Source organism: Ambystoma mexicanum, chromosome 11 (assembly GCF_040938575.1).
Source record: "Ambystoma mexicanum isolate Mex_15411 chromosome 11, UKY_AmexF1_1, whole genome shotgun sequence".
NCBI lineage: Eukaryota > Metazoa > Chordata > Amphibia > Caudata > Ambystomatidae > Ambystoma > Ambystoma mexicanum.
This window is the reverse complement of record NC_090934.1, coordinates 91134701-91150586: the sequence shown is the minus strand read 5'-3', so window position 1 is coordinate 91150586 and position 15886 is coordinate 91134701. Positions and strand designations below refer to the sequence as shown.

Sequence of the window (15886 nt, the reverse complement as noted above, 5' to 3'; positions counted from 1 at the left end):
GGGTGCATTTGTAAAATAAGCCCTGCCTTTGAGGTTTTCAGATGTAAACCTCTTAATGTACAAACATTTTGAAACTCATACTCGGCTGACTACAGTTCATATCAAAAGTGTACACTCATTCCATCACTTTAAAACTGACAAAGTCAGCTGTCACTTGCTTTGGAGGTGAGTTTTTAGGAGATGTTTGTGTTATGTGCGAACTGTAAGTCATACGTTGGGGGCGTGGCTTGATGGCTACGTGAGAGGACGTTCCTTGGAGGAGCTCCCGATGATCCGATCCCTGTTCCTGGGAAAAAAGTGATGGTTTTTGGCGGACTTTCGAGCCCACGGTGCATCTAAAGGCGTATGAAAGTGGGGGGCATACGGTGCGTGCCCTCCCCAACGGCGAGACTGCATATTCACGGAACTGGACCCCGAAGAAGGTGGCGGTCGCACAAAGGAAGGGGAGCACCCAAGATGGCCGCCTGTGGACAAAGGGCCATAAAAGGTCCGACGAGCTGAGGAAGACAAGGTTGGTTGGAACGTGGGCGAGCCCAACCAGATAGACGGGTCGCATGCGCCTCGGGCTGAAAGCAAGAACATAAGGGCGAGCCCCCACTGCAGAGGATACAGCTGGGCGCGTGGGCCCAATCGACGCAACAGGATGTCTTCCAAGGTGGTGCGACCCCGGATCAAGCAGCCCACGATGGAGACCTATGCTAGGTCGCCCTCGGGTGCGGAAGGGGGCAAGAGCAAAGAAAACCCTCCGGCGGCGACGGACCCACCGGGAAGAAGTGAACCTGTTGCGCCAGGATGTGCGAACGATCGCGGAGCGCACTGGGGAACTGGAGAAGGAGATGGCCCCGACCGTGGAGGCGTGCAATACACACGCCAAGGAACTTCATGCCCTTGTGCACCGAGTGGGCAATTTGAAGGACAGAGCAGGCGGAGGGGCGCGCCAGGCGCAATAACATTCGCATAGTGGGGGTACCGGAGGGAATGGTAGGATCGAACCCCACGGATTTCGTTGAAACCATGCTTTTGCAGGAGATTACAGGCGGAGAGCTGACCCAGGGGTTCGCGGTCGAAAGGGCGCACAGGGCCCTGACCAGGAGACCTGCCCCAGGAGCCCCCCCCGCGGCCGTTGATTGCAAAGATCTTGAACTATCGTGACCGCGAGAAGATTCTCAAATTTTTCCGGAAAGGGGGCACGATAGAAAGGGGGTCAGCGAATATAACAGCGTATCCGGATTACACGCTGCTTGTACAACGGAGTCTAATGAACTTTGGAACGGTGAAGAGGAGGCTCAGAGAGGCAGGCCACCGCTACATGTTGCTTTACCCCGCTAGGTTAAAGGTGATTCATAAGAACAGATCCCTCTTCTTTGAGACGCCGAGCGATGCGATGGAATGGCTGGATATGCAAGGTCGACCACAGGAATCGGATGCCCAGACAGCAGCGGATGGAGATAAGTAGCACGCTGCAGAGGCACCCGTGAGGCCATAGCTATGACATTGGGACTAGAATATAGTTTGATATTGTGCTTGTGTGGGGGAAGTCACGGCATCTGCCGGCAGGTCCCGTTGAATTCACTTCTCCTAAATAGATGACTGGGAGCTCCTAGGGAGCAACCTCTGCACCCGATAGTAGTACACTTAGTTAGGTCACTGTTAGATTGGCGACACCCCGCGGGGTCCTTGTTCTTGGTCACGAGACGGGTCCGGACGTGGGTAGGCCTGAGATCCAGGGATGGAGCTGGGCTATTGTTGGGGGTTGGTGGGGAGGGAGTTGTGTGCAGTGGTGTGAGGTTGGGGAAGGGGGAGGGGGGGCACGGTTCGTTAACAGAAGGGAATGCGCCAGGAAACAACCCTACATGGGGAACATTATTGGGAGGGATGGGACGGAGATAGACCGACTAGATGGCATCGGGTAATCTCAGAATTGTGACCTGGAATGTACGGGGCCTCAACAGCTACCTTAAACGCAACAAAGTGATGATGTATTTAAAGAGGATGCGCGTAGACATAGCCCTGCTGCAAGAGACCCACCTCACTAGGGAAAGGCTGGAGGTGGTCGGGAGGAAATGGAAGGGCACCGTTGTGGGGGCGGCGTACTCAGCGTATGCCAGAGGGGTTGTCACTTGGGTGGCGCCCCACGTGCCGTTTCGAGTGCTTGAGTCTACGGTGGACCCGGATGGTAGAATGGTGGTGGTAACGGGTCTCTTGGAAAACAGAGAAATACACATCATAAATTTGTACGCCCCCAATAACGATACAGCAGCTTACTTTAGGACCCTCTATGGTAAACTTGGCCCCCTGACGGGGGGGGTACGGTAGTGTGGGGGGGGGGGGGACTTTAACTGTACCGTAGACCCCAGTATGGATAGGTCCAAGGACAGGGCAGGAAAAACGGCACCGGTGGCTAAAGCGCCGAGTACCCTACTGAAAGACCTAGGCCTAGAGGATGCGTGGAGAAGGCTGCATCCCACGGATAGACAGTACTCACACTACACAGCGCCACATGATTTGTACACAAGGTTAGACTACATGTTTGTAACAGCCGGGATAGTGAGAGAAATAGAAGGAGCAGAATACAAAGCCTGAGTGCTGTCGGACCACTCGCCCTTGGTGGTAGACTGGAGACACCAGCCCCCACGACCGCAGATCCCTACATGGAGACTTACGACCGAGGCTCTGCAGGATGAGGGGTTTCGGGAGGGCCTGAGGGACGCCATTGAAGAATATTTTGATACAAACACGGGAAGCGTAAGCTCTGTGGGCACACTGTGGGAAGCGTTTAAGGTGGTGGTGCGTGGGGTAGCCATTTCCCCAAGTTAAGGGGCTACGGGGGGGGGGGTCGAAAGGGAGCTCCGGGAGGCGGAAAGGGAGCTAGAGGAGCTCACGTGTTGCGTGAGCACTGCTCAGGATAACAGAACCAAAGTAGAGGAGCTACAGTTGTCCTGCAGTGCACTCTGGGATAGACTGTGCAGACTCAGCTACAGGAAATATACGGAGAGGATACACGCAGGGGGCGATAAGCCGGGCAGATTGCTGGCTTGGCTGTACAAGAGTGAGACCCCCGGCTCAGTGATTAGTGAGATTCAGGGCGAAGGAGGTAGCATATGCAACACCCAGAAAGAGGTAAATGAGGAATTCCTTAAGTTTTACAGACACTTGTATGAGGACTCGGGGGGAGGATATGGGCCAAGACATATTAGACACATTGGGGGATATTGAGCTGCCCACCTTATATGATCTAGAACGTTCTGAGTTGGACACACCCGTCACATCGGATGAGCTGGAGGTAGTGATTCGGAACTTGCCCACTTGCAAGGCGCCGGGTTCGGATGGGCTGCCCAGCGAGTTCTACAAAACATACCAGCAAGAGTTGCTCCAGCCACTGCTTGCCACTTTCAACGAGGCCTATGAGAAGGGAGAACTCCCGTTGTCCCTCCGTGAGGCTGTAATCATCCCACTCCTGAAACCAGGCAAGCCGGCCGTGGAGCGCGGGTCTTACAGACCGTTGCCCATGCTCAACCAGGGCAGCAAAATACTCACGGCGGTGCTGGCTAATAGACTGAAGAGAGTGATTAAGAAACTGATACACCCAGATCAGACGGGATATGTTCCGGGCAGGAACATCACTGATAACCACCGGAGGCTACACCATGTCATAGACCAAAATGAGGAGGACACGGGCGAGCTGGCTATAGTGTCGTTAGACGCGGTCAAGGCCTTCGACTCGGTACGATGGCCCTGGCTGAAAGCGGTCCTGAAGGGGTATGGAGTGGGACCCGGATACCTCAGATGGGTACAGTTATTTTACAGCACCCCGATGGCGAGGGTCAAGACAGGGTCCACGGTCTCAGATTCTTGGCAACTGGGCAGGGGGACCAGACAGGGATGTCCCTGGTCACCTATGCTATATATACTGGCATTGGAGCCGCTGGCAATATGCCTGCGTCAACAATATGGGCAGGTGGGCATAAACACGGCCAGTGGAGAGCATCTGATATCATTATATGCGGATGATATGCTCCTTTATTTACGCTACCCAGAAGAAAACCTACAGTACGTCCTAGAGGTGATAGAACGGTACGTCATCCTCTCCGGTATATCGGTGAACCCTGGAAAGTCCAGCCTGTTCCCTTTGGGTAGATATAGGAATGTCCCGGTGCAGAGGCTGCCTGTTTTGCCAATACCATGGCAGCCCGTAACATTTAGGTATTTGGGAATAAACATTTACCACAAGATTGAGACAGAACACAAGCACAACACGGAAAAGGCGCTAGAGGGGATTAAGAACAGTATGGTATTTTGGTCCAGACTGCCCCTGACTATGATGGGGAGGGCGGCCTTGCTCAAGATGGTGGTCCTGCCTAGACTCTTGCACTTTTTTTTATAAACGTCCCGTTTCTGATACCCAGGAGCCTATTCGCGAAACTTCACAGCGTGTGTAGGGGTTTTGTGTGGGGCAGCTCTAGGAATAGGGTGGCTCTGTGGAAGCTCCAGAACCCGTGCGACAGGGGGGGGGGATAGGCCTGCCTAACTTCGAACATTATTACCTGGCGGGGCAGCTGCAGTACGTGGCCAGGTGGCTCTCGACTGAAGATTCGGCGGAAGCCAGGCTCCTGCGCGAAGATACAGCCCTATACTTTCTGATGAAGCGGTGTGGTTGGGCAGAGATAAACTGGTGGGCAAGGGGCGGTTACTGAGGTTGGGCTGGGAGATCTGGCACAGGACATGGAAGATTGGGGGGGACTCGGAACCATACTCCCAGCAGGCCCCTTTGGCGGCTCTGTGTGGGAGCGACTCTCAACTACTTGAATCGGTCCGCAGATACTGGGAACAGGTAGGCCTAGCCACCCTCGGGGACATATGGCAGGAAGGGGAGGCAGTGGACTTTCAGCGGCTGCAGGAAGAGACGGGAGTACATAGTGGCCAATATATAACCTACACTAGGCTGGTGAAAAAGACTAGAGAAAGATGGCCGGAGACAGTGCTCGCGGAGGATCCAGATGCCTCCCTGGAAACCATGTATGATGTATCGGAGGGCGGGCACGAAATATCGAGGATATATGAGCTCCTGCGAGCAAGGACAGGGAAGGAGTTGCTCCAATTGAGACAAGACTGGGAGGAGGAGGTGGGAGGACCCATGACGGATGGGCAGTGGGAACGGGCCCTGAGGTACCATAAAAAGGTGTCCCGTAACGCGAGATTCCAACAGCTTCAATTGTATGTTACCCACAGGGCTTATTTAACCCCCGGGAAGATTGCAAAGCTTGGGGGATCAGCTATACAGCAATGCCCCAGGTGTGGGGAGGTGAACGCGGGACTGCTACACATGTTTTGGGCTTGCCCGGAGGTGCATAGATTTTGGAACGAGGTCAAGACGAAACTGGCTGGCGGGGGGGTGGTGCTGGATGTGGAATCGGCCTGGTCATGCTTGCTTGGACTATTCCCTAGACCCCGGCATTTGAAACACATAAGCAAGATGAAGGGCCTGGCCTAGGTCTTGGCCAAACGTAGGATCGCCATGGGCTGGAAGGCGGCCCACAGACCTAGGGTGGAGTTATGGTGGACAGACCTCTTGAGGTGGGCGGAAGCTGAATCTGTAGTCTGGTTTGAAGCGGTCACCAGGGGGGGGGGCGAAGAAGAAGCAGGGCCCTTGCTGGCCTGGCGGCAATTGGTGGCCTCGTTAGCAAACCCTCACCAGGGTGACAACGAAACAGAGGACCCGGTTGATGGCTGTCTAGGTAGTGTGCCACACAGTGATGTTCCCGTAAACGATATGTGAGAACCGGCTCTAGTTTAAAGGGGGAGGGGGGAGTTGGGGAGTTTGAAAATGTGTTGAAATATGATGCTTTCTATGTTTTGAAACAGTTGTAGTGTGTTTGTTTGACCTTATAAAATAAAAATATATTTCAAAAAAACTAAGTCATACGTTCTGTACAGTTCGTATGAAATATTGTATTGTACTTGTCACTTATATAGCACCTTTTACCATTATTATAGCCTCAATGCGCTGTTAGTGGAACGCCCTTGGAGGACCAAAGTCCAGAGTGTTGGAGATGAAGGAGAATGATTAGGATGCATGTGCACATTAATTCTGCGCATGTGTCAAATACATTTCAAACGTTAATATCTCAAAATAGGTCCAGTCAATTTTCCAAAAATAATTTAGTGCACCAATTCCAGATTAAATATAGGCGCCGGCAAAAGAAATGGTAAAAATCAAAGCAGCCAATTTTGAGATCTTGGGCCCCAAAAAGGTTTTTCCTCTGGGAAAACACATGTTAAAAACCAATTAAAAAGGCAAAGTAAACATTTTTTTAAAACATTGAAGCAGTTAATGCGCAATTATGAAATTTTTGCATACATAGGCGGAAGTTATTCAGAAAAGTTATTTTCTGAAACGCCAGAGACTTAACCTATGCCATGCACTAACGCAAAGGCATAATATATATGAATTGTTGCTCTACAAAAAAACCACAAGATGAAACCTTAGTTAGGCTAACAAAGTTAAGTATTTGCACGCTTTCGTGATCTTCAGATTACTTCATCAGGCGCAGGAAGAATGAGGATTTTGGAACAGCAGAACATCTCAAGAAATGTCATTCCAGAGGGGAATCCTTGAGCCACCCTGCAGTTCCTAAAGCCTCATATGTTGTGTGTTAGGTTGACGGCTTAGATTATAAGAATTGGATATTTGTTTTTATTTGATTCATAATAGTATTCTTTTTAGGCAGGATTTATTTTCTTTCTTGGAGTGATTATTTGACAAACTTGGTTGTATTGATTACTGCATATACTTTTATTTCTGTTTTAATTTATTAATGGTGTTGATGAATTGGAATTTGGTTTTATCTTTGTAAAATGTTTCCGTTTTTTCTTGGCTTTGATGTTCTGTATATGTTAGAATAAACCAAAAACAAATAAAATAAAAAAACATTTTAAAAGCTTCATTCATCATGCGCCTGAAGGTATCTGAAGATCAGGAAAGCTTGCAAATACATTGCTTTGCTAGCCTAATCTTGTTGTCTTTTTTGGGAGCAAGACGTTCTATATTACCATTGGCTAACACGGTACAAGAAAGAAGAAATATATGTATTTAACTATAAAACAGCTATCCTTTTTTAATCCAAACTTCCTTGCACCTAGTAAATCGTGCAAATTAAAAGATGATTGCCCCCCCCTCTTCGGTCTGGCAGTAACGTGCGACCACCTTCCTGTGGCACTGCTGTGCTCTGCTGGTACCACTGAGCCAAACATGTTTACATCTGTGTTTGAGGAACAGAGGTTTGCGGGGTACGGGCAGGCTCCCATGTTTCATTTCTTTGTTGACTGCTTTTAGGGAGCAACCTAGGCTGGTACACCCCTTATCTGCATGGCTGATCGTTTCCGACAGCACCTGCCACGTACCTGCAAACGTTTTCAATCAGACATCCACAGGCACTTTAAGCCAATCAGTGGACTCTGCCATTTTTTTGGGGTTGAAAAACCGGTAGGAAATGACAGTAATTTAACCTACGTTGTCACTTGGTGTTGACCCCAAGTAGAAACACTCCCAACAACTTGCACGCAGAATAAATAGCTGGCTACCGTTTATATGCCAGGTGTGGCGCTCAAGAACATTATTGTATTTTGTGCCAATATGTGGAGTTATAGGCAGAATGGGTTCTGTAATAATAAAGACATATTTATAGTGCCACAGCATGGTTGGTACTCAAAGTCCATGTAAGCAACGTCCGGTTTGCGTGGGTCCTGCTCAAATTGGCATCACAATACCCAGAACGAGATCCGCCTCTTTAAAACTCTTCCGGTTTACTTCGGTTTTACAGTTGGGTTATTTGAACTTTAACGTCCCACCTAATTACCGCGTGAGGACGTGGGGATATTTCGGCTCTGCTTTGACTTCATCTCCCTCAGCAAAGCGCTGCTCGCCAACAAAAAGCAAGCCCTTTGCAGTGTAGGAGGTCCAAGGCGAGCCTATTGTATCTACAAGTCAGATACCACAGCCCCGATGTTGCCCCCAGGCTGTACAGAATGTAGCCCCCCCCCCTCGGCCCCCTTACTAGTCTGACTCCAAGCTCCCCCGCTCCCCGTCTGGTTCTTAGGAGGGACTGGGACTGGCCCAACCCCCCCACCCCACTCATTTTGCAGACCTCCCCCACCCCATGTAACTCCTCCATTTGCACAGATTTCAATTTGCATTTCTTTGGTGTCTTTCTGTCATTAGTTTCACTCCATTTGCCCTGTTCCCCTCCCCCTCTGCAGCCTCCTTTAGCCATTCTCCTTCTGCCGTGCACCCCCTATGGAAATAGTAGATGAGGGCCCAGGGATCCTCTCCCTGCCCTAAATTTACATGGATGCTAGAGATTGGAGAAGAGTCCTCGCAGAGACCGAAACTGCAATGTTACAGAGCCCAGGGGAATAGGTTGCAGAAATCAATGCAGGGACAATGCATTTTAGGGCACAGCCGTTCTTTTCCTGCACTAGACTCGCGAGAATAGTTTGGATTAGGGTGCAGGAGTTATCAAAATAATTATGCATCGGTTTTACATTGAGAGCAGAGGCCTCATCAGAGCAACAAATTAGCAAACAGTATTAAACATGGAAACAGTACATAAACTGCTCCACCAAGGGGCAGCGATCTTATTTATACAAACCAAAACTACTGAACACGCATTGGCAATGCCAACAGTTTTTGCTTTTGTGTAGAGCTTCGAAAAGCATCGGGTAGGTACTAACTGGCCATCAATGACAGCTGCTGCAAAATGGTGTGAGTACCTGGGCATAAAGTAGCAGTGCCTGGCAGAGCCTATCTGATAACTATACACAAGCCGAAACCATTGGCTTTGCCAATGCTGGTTTTTAACAGGACTTCATGAAGGACACGCATACTGCTTATAAATCAAGTGGCTGAAAGCAGACCTGGTTAAGACATTTTTTATTACACCAGTAGCGTTTGTACAGCTCCAAAAAAAAAAATTCATTCTCAGACGACTGCTTTGAAGAAACACTGGCACACACTTCCAGCATAAAGTTTAATGGTAAGGCTTGGTAAAAAGCTGAAAGAGATGCTAGAAAGGTGTGTTTGGGGCAGTGAGAGGCCGGAAGTGGATGAGAATGGCCACAAGGGGCCGTCAATTGGTGGGCAAACAACCAAACACACGCAAGCATTGTGTCCCTCCTCGTATGCCATCTCCCCTGAACTGCACTCCAATGAAATAGTTTCGACTTATAGGCGAGTGCCACTTTATAGCCGAAACTCTAAAACAGGCAAAGCAACTTTTGACCCAACTTGCCAATTCTATCTTTCTCTCTTTCTTTTGTCGTTGCTAGGGAAGAGGGAATTCATAAAATATATTTGCAAGAAAATGATGAGATTCCGTGGGGGAACCACAGATGAAAAGGGTCTTTTGGTGTGGCTGCCTTGTGTGGCAACCCCTCCATAGCCCCTTTACTGCCCCCCCGATATGTGGATCTTACCTTATCTTAGTCTTGCCAATCGAACACGCCAATTGGACATAATGAACTGCAATTGCCCCCCACAGCTCCTTGGCCAAAGTTACAAAAGATAGTTGCTTGGTTGTCCCCGGCTAACAGGGATACAGCAGATTAAAGTCTGGGAATTGCTACTGCCACCATCTACCGGGATATCAGAAATTGGGATAAGAGAGGACCATCTAGAGATGGTAAAGTAGTCGCACAAGTCTCCAGCTACCCATCACCTATGGATATTATATATTATGGCAGGCACGTCGTCTGTTCTGTTTCCAGTGAGCTTTTAAAGCAAGGCACATTAATTATTTTCCAGAAATCACAAATTAGGGTGCAGTGGTTACCTACATACACTATGGATATTTCAAATTAGGGTGCAGGAGTCCAACTCCACATAAAAAAGAAGGAAATCCGACCTTGCTCAACCACTCCTCACAGGCATCTAATTGTAGCATCAGATGAGACATGCCTGCTGTTCCCATAAAAAGGTTCATTAACAGAATGCCGAAGATTAACTCTTTGGGGTGGATCCTCACGTCTGTTCTACGTCTAACAATGTGCTCCTAATCATGTATAAGCCGTCATTACACGATAACTTGAGGTATACCAGATGGGTTTTGCAGACCCTGTGCCAATGATACACCGAGGTCCAGTGGGTGGCAACTTCTAAAGTTTCGATGGGGGGGGGGGGGGGGGAAGAGTCCACCATAAATCATAACCATTGAGTCAGTAATTTACAAGTGACACCACCCTGAACCCGATTAACAGAAGGGGGATCCACTAATCTTTCCAATTGATTAGAGCATTCAATGTTACCAACTTGGGGCCTTTGCTTCATCGTACATTTGTTTAGATTTCAAAAAGGCATAATACATTTTGGTAACAATGATCTCCCCCCCCGCCCCCCCTTTAAGATCAGGGTTCTCAAACCCACGATTCTTACATCAGCAGGGCTGGCCAAAGGATGTATTGGGCTTGTCTGGTAGGACTAGGGAAAATCATTTGTAAACCATAACCAGTTTAATCTTGACTAATAAAAATGGAGAAAGCAGGGCGAGAGTGTCAAAGTTGGCTAGAGGGGGAGGGTTATAGGAAAATGGGGTCCAGTCAACGCAAAGTTAGAGAAGCTAATTTTAAGGGTCTCACAAGCTACTAACAGCTCCAAATTAACCAACTTTTTTGTAGTGGCGTTTTCTAGTACATGCGATTATCAGGTATTTCCTAATTTAACCCCACAACCTAAGCCTACCTACATAATTTTTTACCAAACCCCTTCGCCCTACCGTAGAGCACAGCCTGGAACGTCATGTGCAGGTACAACATCTACTTGCCTCCGGACAACCCTTTGCTCTGGCGGACCAAAACTGTGATAAATGGAACGGTACTGATCCATATTACATTATGTAGCACCAAGAAGCTTCTCCTGTTTTTTTTTTAGTGCTGTATAAATAAACAATTGCAAACCACTGTCTTTTTAAATCATTTGTACACCTTAGATGGTTTTTAATGGCTACTCGTTTTATTTAATTATTTCGTTTTGATCAGTCATATTGACGGTTCACATACAAGTGCATTGCATGACTCAAAACATTCCACAAGTAAGAACATGCTAAGTATTATAAAATCCATAAAAAATAAAATGTTACACATATAAGAACCTTCATAGGTTATTACATCAATATATACACAGACACAATACAAACGACACTATTGTAACAAGCACTATAAATAAAATCATATTCAAATCAAAGGCCTATCTCTTAATACTCTCACGGCTTCAATTGTTGGGGATGTTTCTTTGCCTCTCACTTAATCTAGTCCAGAACTCATCAGTATTAGGCTAATCATGTTTAAATCTAGCTTCAAAAACAGGCTGTATACATTTGTCCATATCATATAATTAATTATACGAGTGTTTGGTAAGTTTGAATTGCATTTCCATTTTAATAAAAGGGTAGCATGGTAGATTTGTTTTCATTAATTGTAGGTGGTTAATGTGTCAATTTTTATGAAAACTCAAGAACAAAAGGTTTAATATTTAAAAAAGAAGGAAATTAGACTGGTAGGTTAAAAAAAAATTACTTCGGAATCGGACCCCAACACTAATTTACTTCTCTGCCAGCCATGATGTTCATTCATAGAAAACTGAAAACTCTGGAAAAAACATTGCAAGACAGCACAGTATGTCCGCTTGTACCGCAATGGGGCCATACTCTGCACTTCATCTGTTAGAATGAGGTGGGGGAAATAAGACGGATTATTAAAGTGCCTAAAAACAATGCAATGTATGCTGCATCGACAGCCATTACTGTAAGGCCACATCTTTTCAACATAAGACGGTCAGGAAAGCTTACTGGTGGGAAATGGCAATTCTCATATTAGAAAAGCTTCCGCCTTCTGCCAACACTAGGCAACATATGTTTAAGCCTCTGGGATTAATGTTCAAAATGATAAACAATTCTACTAACAAACTGGAATTCCTACACTTTGAGAAACTCAGACTAACCCCAAAAATAAACAAATAGGTGCCAGAGCTCACTAATTATAGGGGTGATAAAAATAATACTGCCCACTCCTGTATTTAAAAATGATAACAAGTGTTCGCAAATATATAAAACAAGTTACAACTATAAAATGGCACCACTATTAGATTTCAGCCGATTAATTCTTGATGCAACTCGATAACCTTTCAGGGCGAACCACATCACTGCAAGCAAAAGTAACGCAAAGGACATGACAGGTGACTTCACATGCAAGGGTACAGCGAACATATTTGGACATAGGTAACCAGCACTCAGGGATACTGCAGGATAAGAACGCCACTTAGTATTCCTATCATCATGCAGGTTCTCTCAATGTACCAAAGTTTTGCTCGCATTTGCAAGATCACGCGGGAAACACAGAACCGAGACAATGCTAGCATGTGGAATCCATCACAGACTACCTCTAAGCCAACCAGAATGCTTGAAATGAAGTCTAGCATCTCTGTTAATGACCTTAATGCTAAGCATTCGGACTTGAACAGCAGCCTAAAATTATTAACTTTCCTTTTCAGTTGCACAACTGCAAGTGCTAAATCGCATTAGATACCCAAGGCGGGTCATGATCACTTGGGAAAACAAACATTTCCAATTTATTCAGCCAATAATTTAGCGGCGGGACATTATCATGCAATCATGCTCCTCCAGCCACAGTTGCAAAGCTCGTTTTTTTTTTTTTACCCTAGGCTTTGCACTTGAAAGGGCACTTTACAGGCACGAAACACGCATCAGCCAAGACCTTTCGAATATAAAAGTGGTTTTAGAAGCAAATCTGGAAGGAAAATCAATCTGCCAATAATAAGTGCCCTTGCCTAAAGCAAACCAATACTAGTCACGACATAGGAGGTACGCCAAGTATCTATTCCTCCAACAACCAATTGCAAAAAAGGTTTTGGATTACGATATTATTTAAAAGCTGGTAAGATAGTTCGGTGGGTTGAGCCCTCTCTGCTGCAAACTGCGTGTGATCCACAGGTAGCAAGGTTCGAATCCTGACAAGGCCACCTCACCCCGTCATCCCTTTGTGGTCGATAAATACCAACTTCGTGTAAATATGTTCTATATACATCATTTAGGTATAATCAGTATGTAAATAACAAATCATAATTAAAATGTTCACAGATTACTACTTTAAAATCAACCACAAACAAGAAAAACTCTATACAATAAACATCCCTTGCACAGACTGGAACGACTCTGGAAGAAAATGCCTGAGTCGAGCAGGTGTATGGCGGGGCCATATTCACCTTTCATGATGGTTACAGTTATATGACACACTTGGCTGACAAAGGTCGCCTGCCTCTTTCTCATCTCCACTAAAACTTCACGGCCACTCTTGTGTAATTAGCACAGACATAGCCAGAGCAGCAGCATATTCAACTACATACCCAAACAATGGGTCCTACACGCACCCAGCAGCGAGTAGTAGACATTGGGTGCAGTGTTTCTTCCAAGAATCCCCACATCCCCTTCCCCAGGGTTGATTTGGTCTACAGTTCCTCGTCTAACCCTGGGTGGCCTGTTGACACTGAACCGCTATTCTTATTGGGGGGTTTATATATCACAAACCTAGCAACAGAGCACTGTAAATGTCGTTGAGGGTAACATGCGAGGTAAGGAGTGTTTACAGAATGTGATGCCAGGGTTTACAATACGTGGCATGTTGTGAGGCCGAAAGGGAAGGATACCCTGGCTTCTAGTTTTTTTCTATGCGTGCTAAGATGCCCCTGCGCAGACACAGAGGTGCATACAGTCCCCCACCACCCCCAGTTGCGTACACCCCCCCTCCACACCTCCATGCACTAAAAAGCTATGGAAAAACTGCTTGCATCCCGTATACACATGCGAAAGCCCTGGAAATTACACAGACAGCCTTTCTTTAACGCACTCTGGCCATCTCTACCTGCTGCAGTGCCATGGGTCTTGCTTCCATTATCCATCCCGTATACCCAGAGGGATAGAGCAATGGTATGAGACCATGGATTCAACTGTCTGCACGCAGATAATGTAGAATGCACCCCCCAGCCCCAGGCTGTGGAAGGGTTTGCTTCCATCCCATGTAGACAGGCTGCTCCAGCATGTGTGTGAGAGGCAGACTGCTGCAGCACACACACCCTGCATGGAAACTGCAGCCTCCCACTGGCGCACTGACCCTTCCACCCGCTCTTTCCTTTCCTCTCTCCCCTATGTCCCGTTTCCATTCCATGTACCCTGACAGTATGGGGATACTCATGTGAGAACTAGGCTGCCAGTATATGCACACAGACCCAGAAGGATGCACCCCAACCTCTCCCCACCTCCACTTTTCTCTCCAGTTTACTGTGGTGGGTCCTCCGTCCACCCCATGTACTTAGTTCTCACACAAGTACCATAACACTCTGGGCTGCCCCTGCACGCACACATTTACGGATGCACACTGCTCTCTCCCACTGCACACAGCCATCATTTCACAAACCTACTTTTCTGTCCCCTACCTGCTGTGGAGGGTTCTGCTTCCATCCCATGTACCCAGATTGTTGGGGTACTTGTGTGAGAACTAGGCTCCCCCTGCACACAGACCCTGAAGGATGCACACAGCCTCCTACTGACACACATTCCACCACCCACCCCCATACTCCCTCCCCTCTTTTCTGTCCCCTACCTGCTGTGGAGGGTCCTGCTTCCATCCAACGTAATATCCCATGTACCCAGAGTGTCGGGGTACTTGTGTGAGAACTAGGCTACCCCTGCAGACAGACCCTGAAGGATGCACACAGACCCTGAAGGATGCACAAAGCCCCCCTCCCCCCTTTCTGACCCCTACCTGCTGTGGAGGGTTCTGCTTCCATCCCATGTACCCAGATTGTTGGGGTACTTGTGTGAGAACTAGGCTATCCCAGCACAGACCCTGAAGGATGCACGCACCCCCTTCCTACTGGCACAGAGCCCCCCTCCCCCTCCCCCTCCTTCCTTTCTCTCCCCTACCTGCTGTGGAGGGTCCTGCTTCCATCCCATATACCCTGCGTGCTGGGGCACTTGTCTGAGTGCCTGGATGGTCCTGCAGCTGGTTCTGGCGGGTGCCCTGGCTCCTGCTGCCTCCTCTGCTCGCTGCTGCCCCCTGCCCTCTCCCTGCGTAGGTTCTGGTTGCAGCAGTCTCCAAGCTCTCAGGGATGCTCGTACTACAGCCAAGCAGCCGCGCATGCGTACCGGACAACCCATCCTGGCGCCACTGACAAAGACGACGGATCACAACATACAACAAGCAGGGAACAGACGGCGGAGGAGGAGGACCAAACGAAGCGCTCGCAAAGTAGAAAGGGAAGACGGATAGGGAAAAAAACTGTGGTGGAAATAAAGGACAGACTAATCACCCGAAAGATGAAAGATTGCGCAATACCTGCAAAATAGCAAAAAACGAGTACGCCAAACACCTGTGAAACAGAGCAAACCAGTCTACTACATTCATGCCCACAGGCAATATGAATGCATTAAATTAAAGTATCTAAGTATAAAATAGCACTGCCCTGTAAAACAGACGCTTTCTAGAAGAGCAGACATTCATTTGGCCTAATTTGCATGCCTATAACATAGCTCAACTGAAATGCATTTGGCCGGGGGACACCCGCCTTGTAAACAGATGACTCATCTGCCAAGCCTCCTGCACGCCCATTTGTTTCAATTGGCTCTCACCCGCCAAAAACAAAATCCAGTGTTTTCACCGCCTTTGCAACACAAATGGTTGAGAGCTATGCCTATAATGGCTTGCTTATGTGGCTCTGAACTAAAGGTGAACTTCCAGTGATGCTTGCTACAGACATGCCAACATTCTTAAGCCCCTGAGAGGAAGATTTCCCCACAGAAATCGGGAGAGGGCAATATACCTC

The 15886-nt window shown here is 47.8% G+C and overlaps 1 protein-coding gene across 3 annotated transcripts in view; it reads right to left on the bottom strand.

Annotated features, from left to right (window-relative positions):
• The window catches only part of LOC138503099 (protein argonaute-1), a 582484-nt gene extending 567278 nt beyond the window's left edge, over window positions 1–15206 (bottom strand). For 2 of the 3 annotated variants that reach the window (XM_069622604.1, XM_069622605.1), the window contains exon 1: window positions 14988–15206. In XM_069622604.1, coding sequence (XP_069478705.1) covers window positions 14988–15012 — 25 coding nt within the window. In that variant the 5' untranslated portion in view covers window positions 15013–15206. Of the gene's footprint in view, window positions 1–14664; window positions 14686–14987 lie in introns of those variants that run through there. The other variant, XM_069622606.1, reaches the window with a different exon arrangement.
• Window positions 15207–15886: the final 680 nt, after the last annotated feature.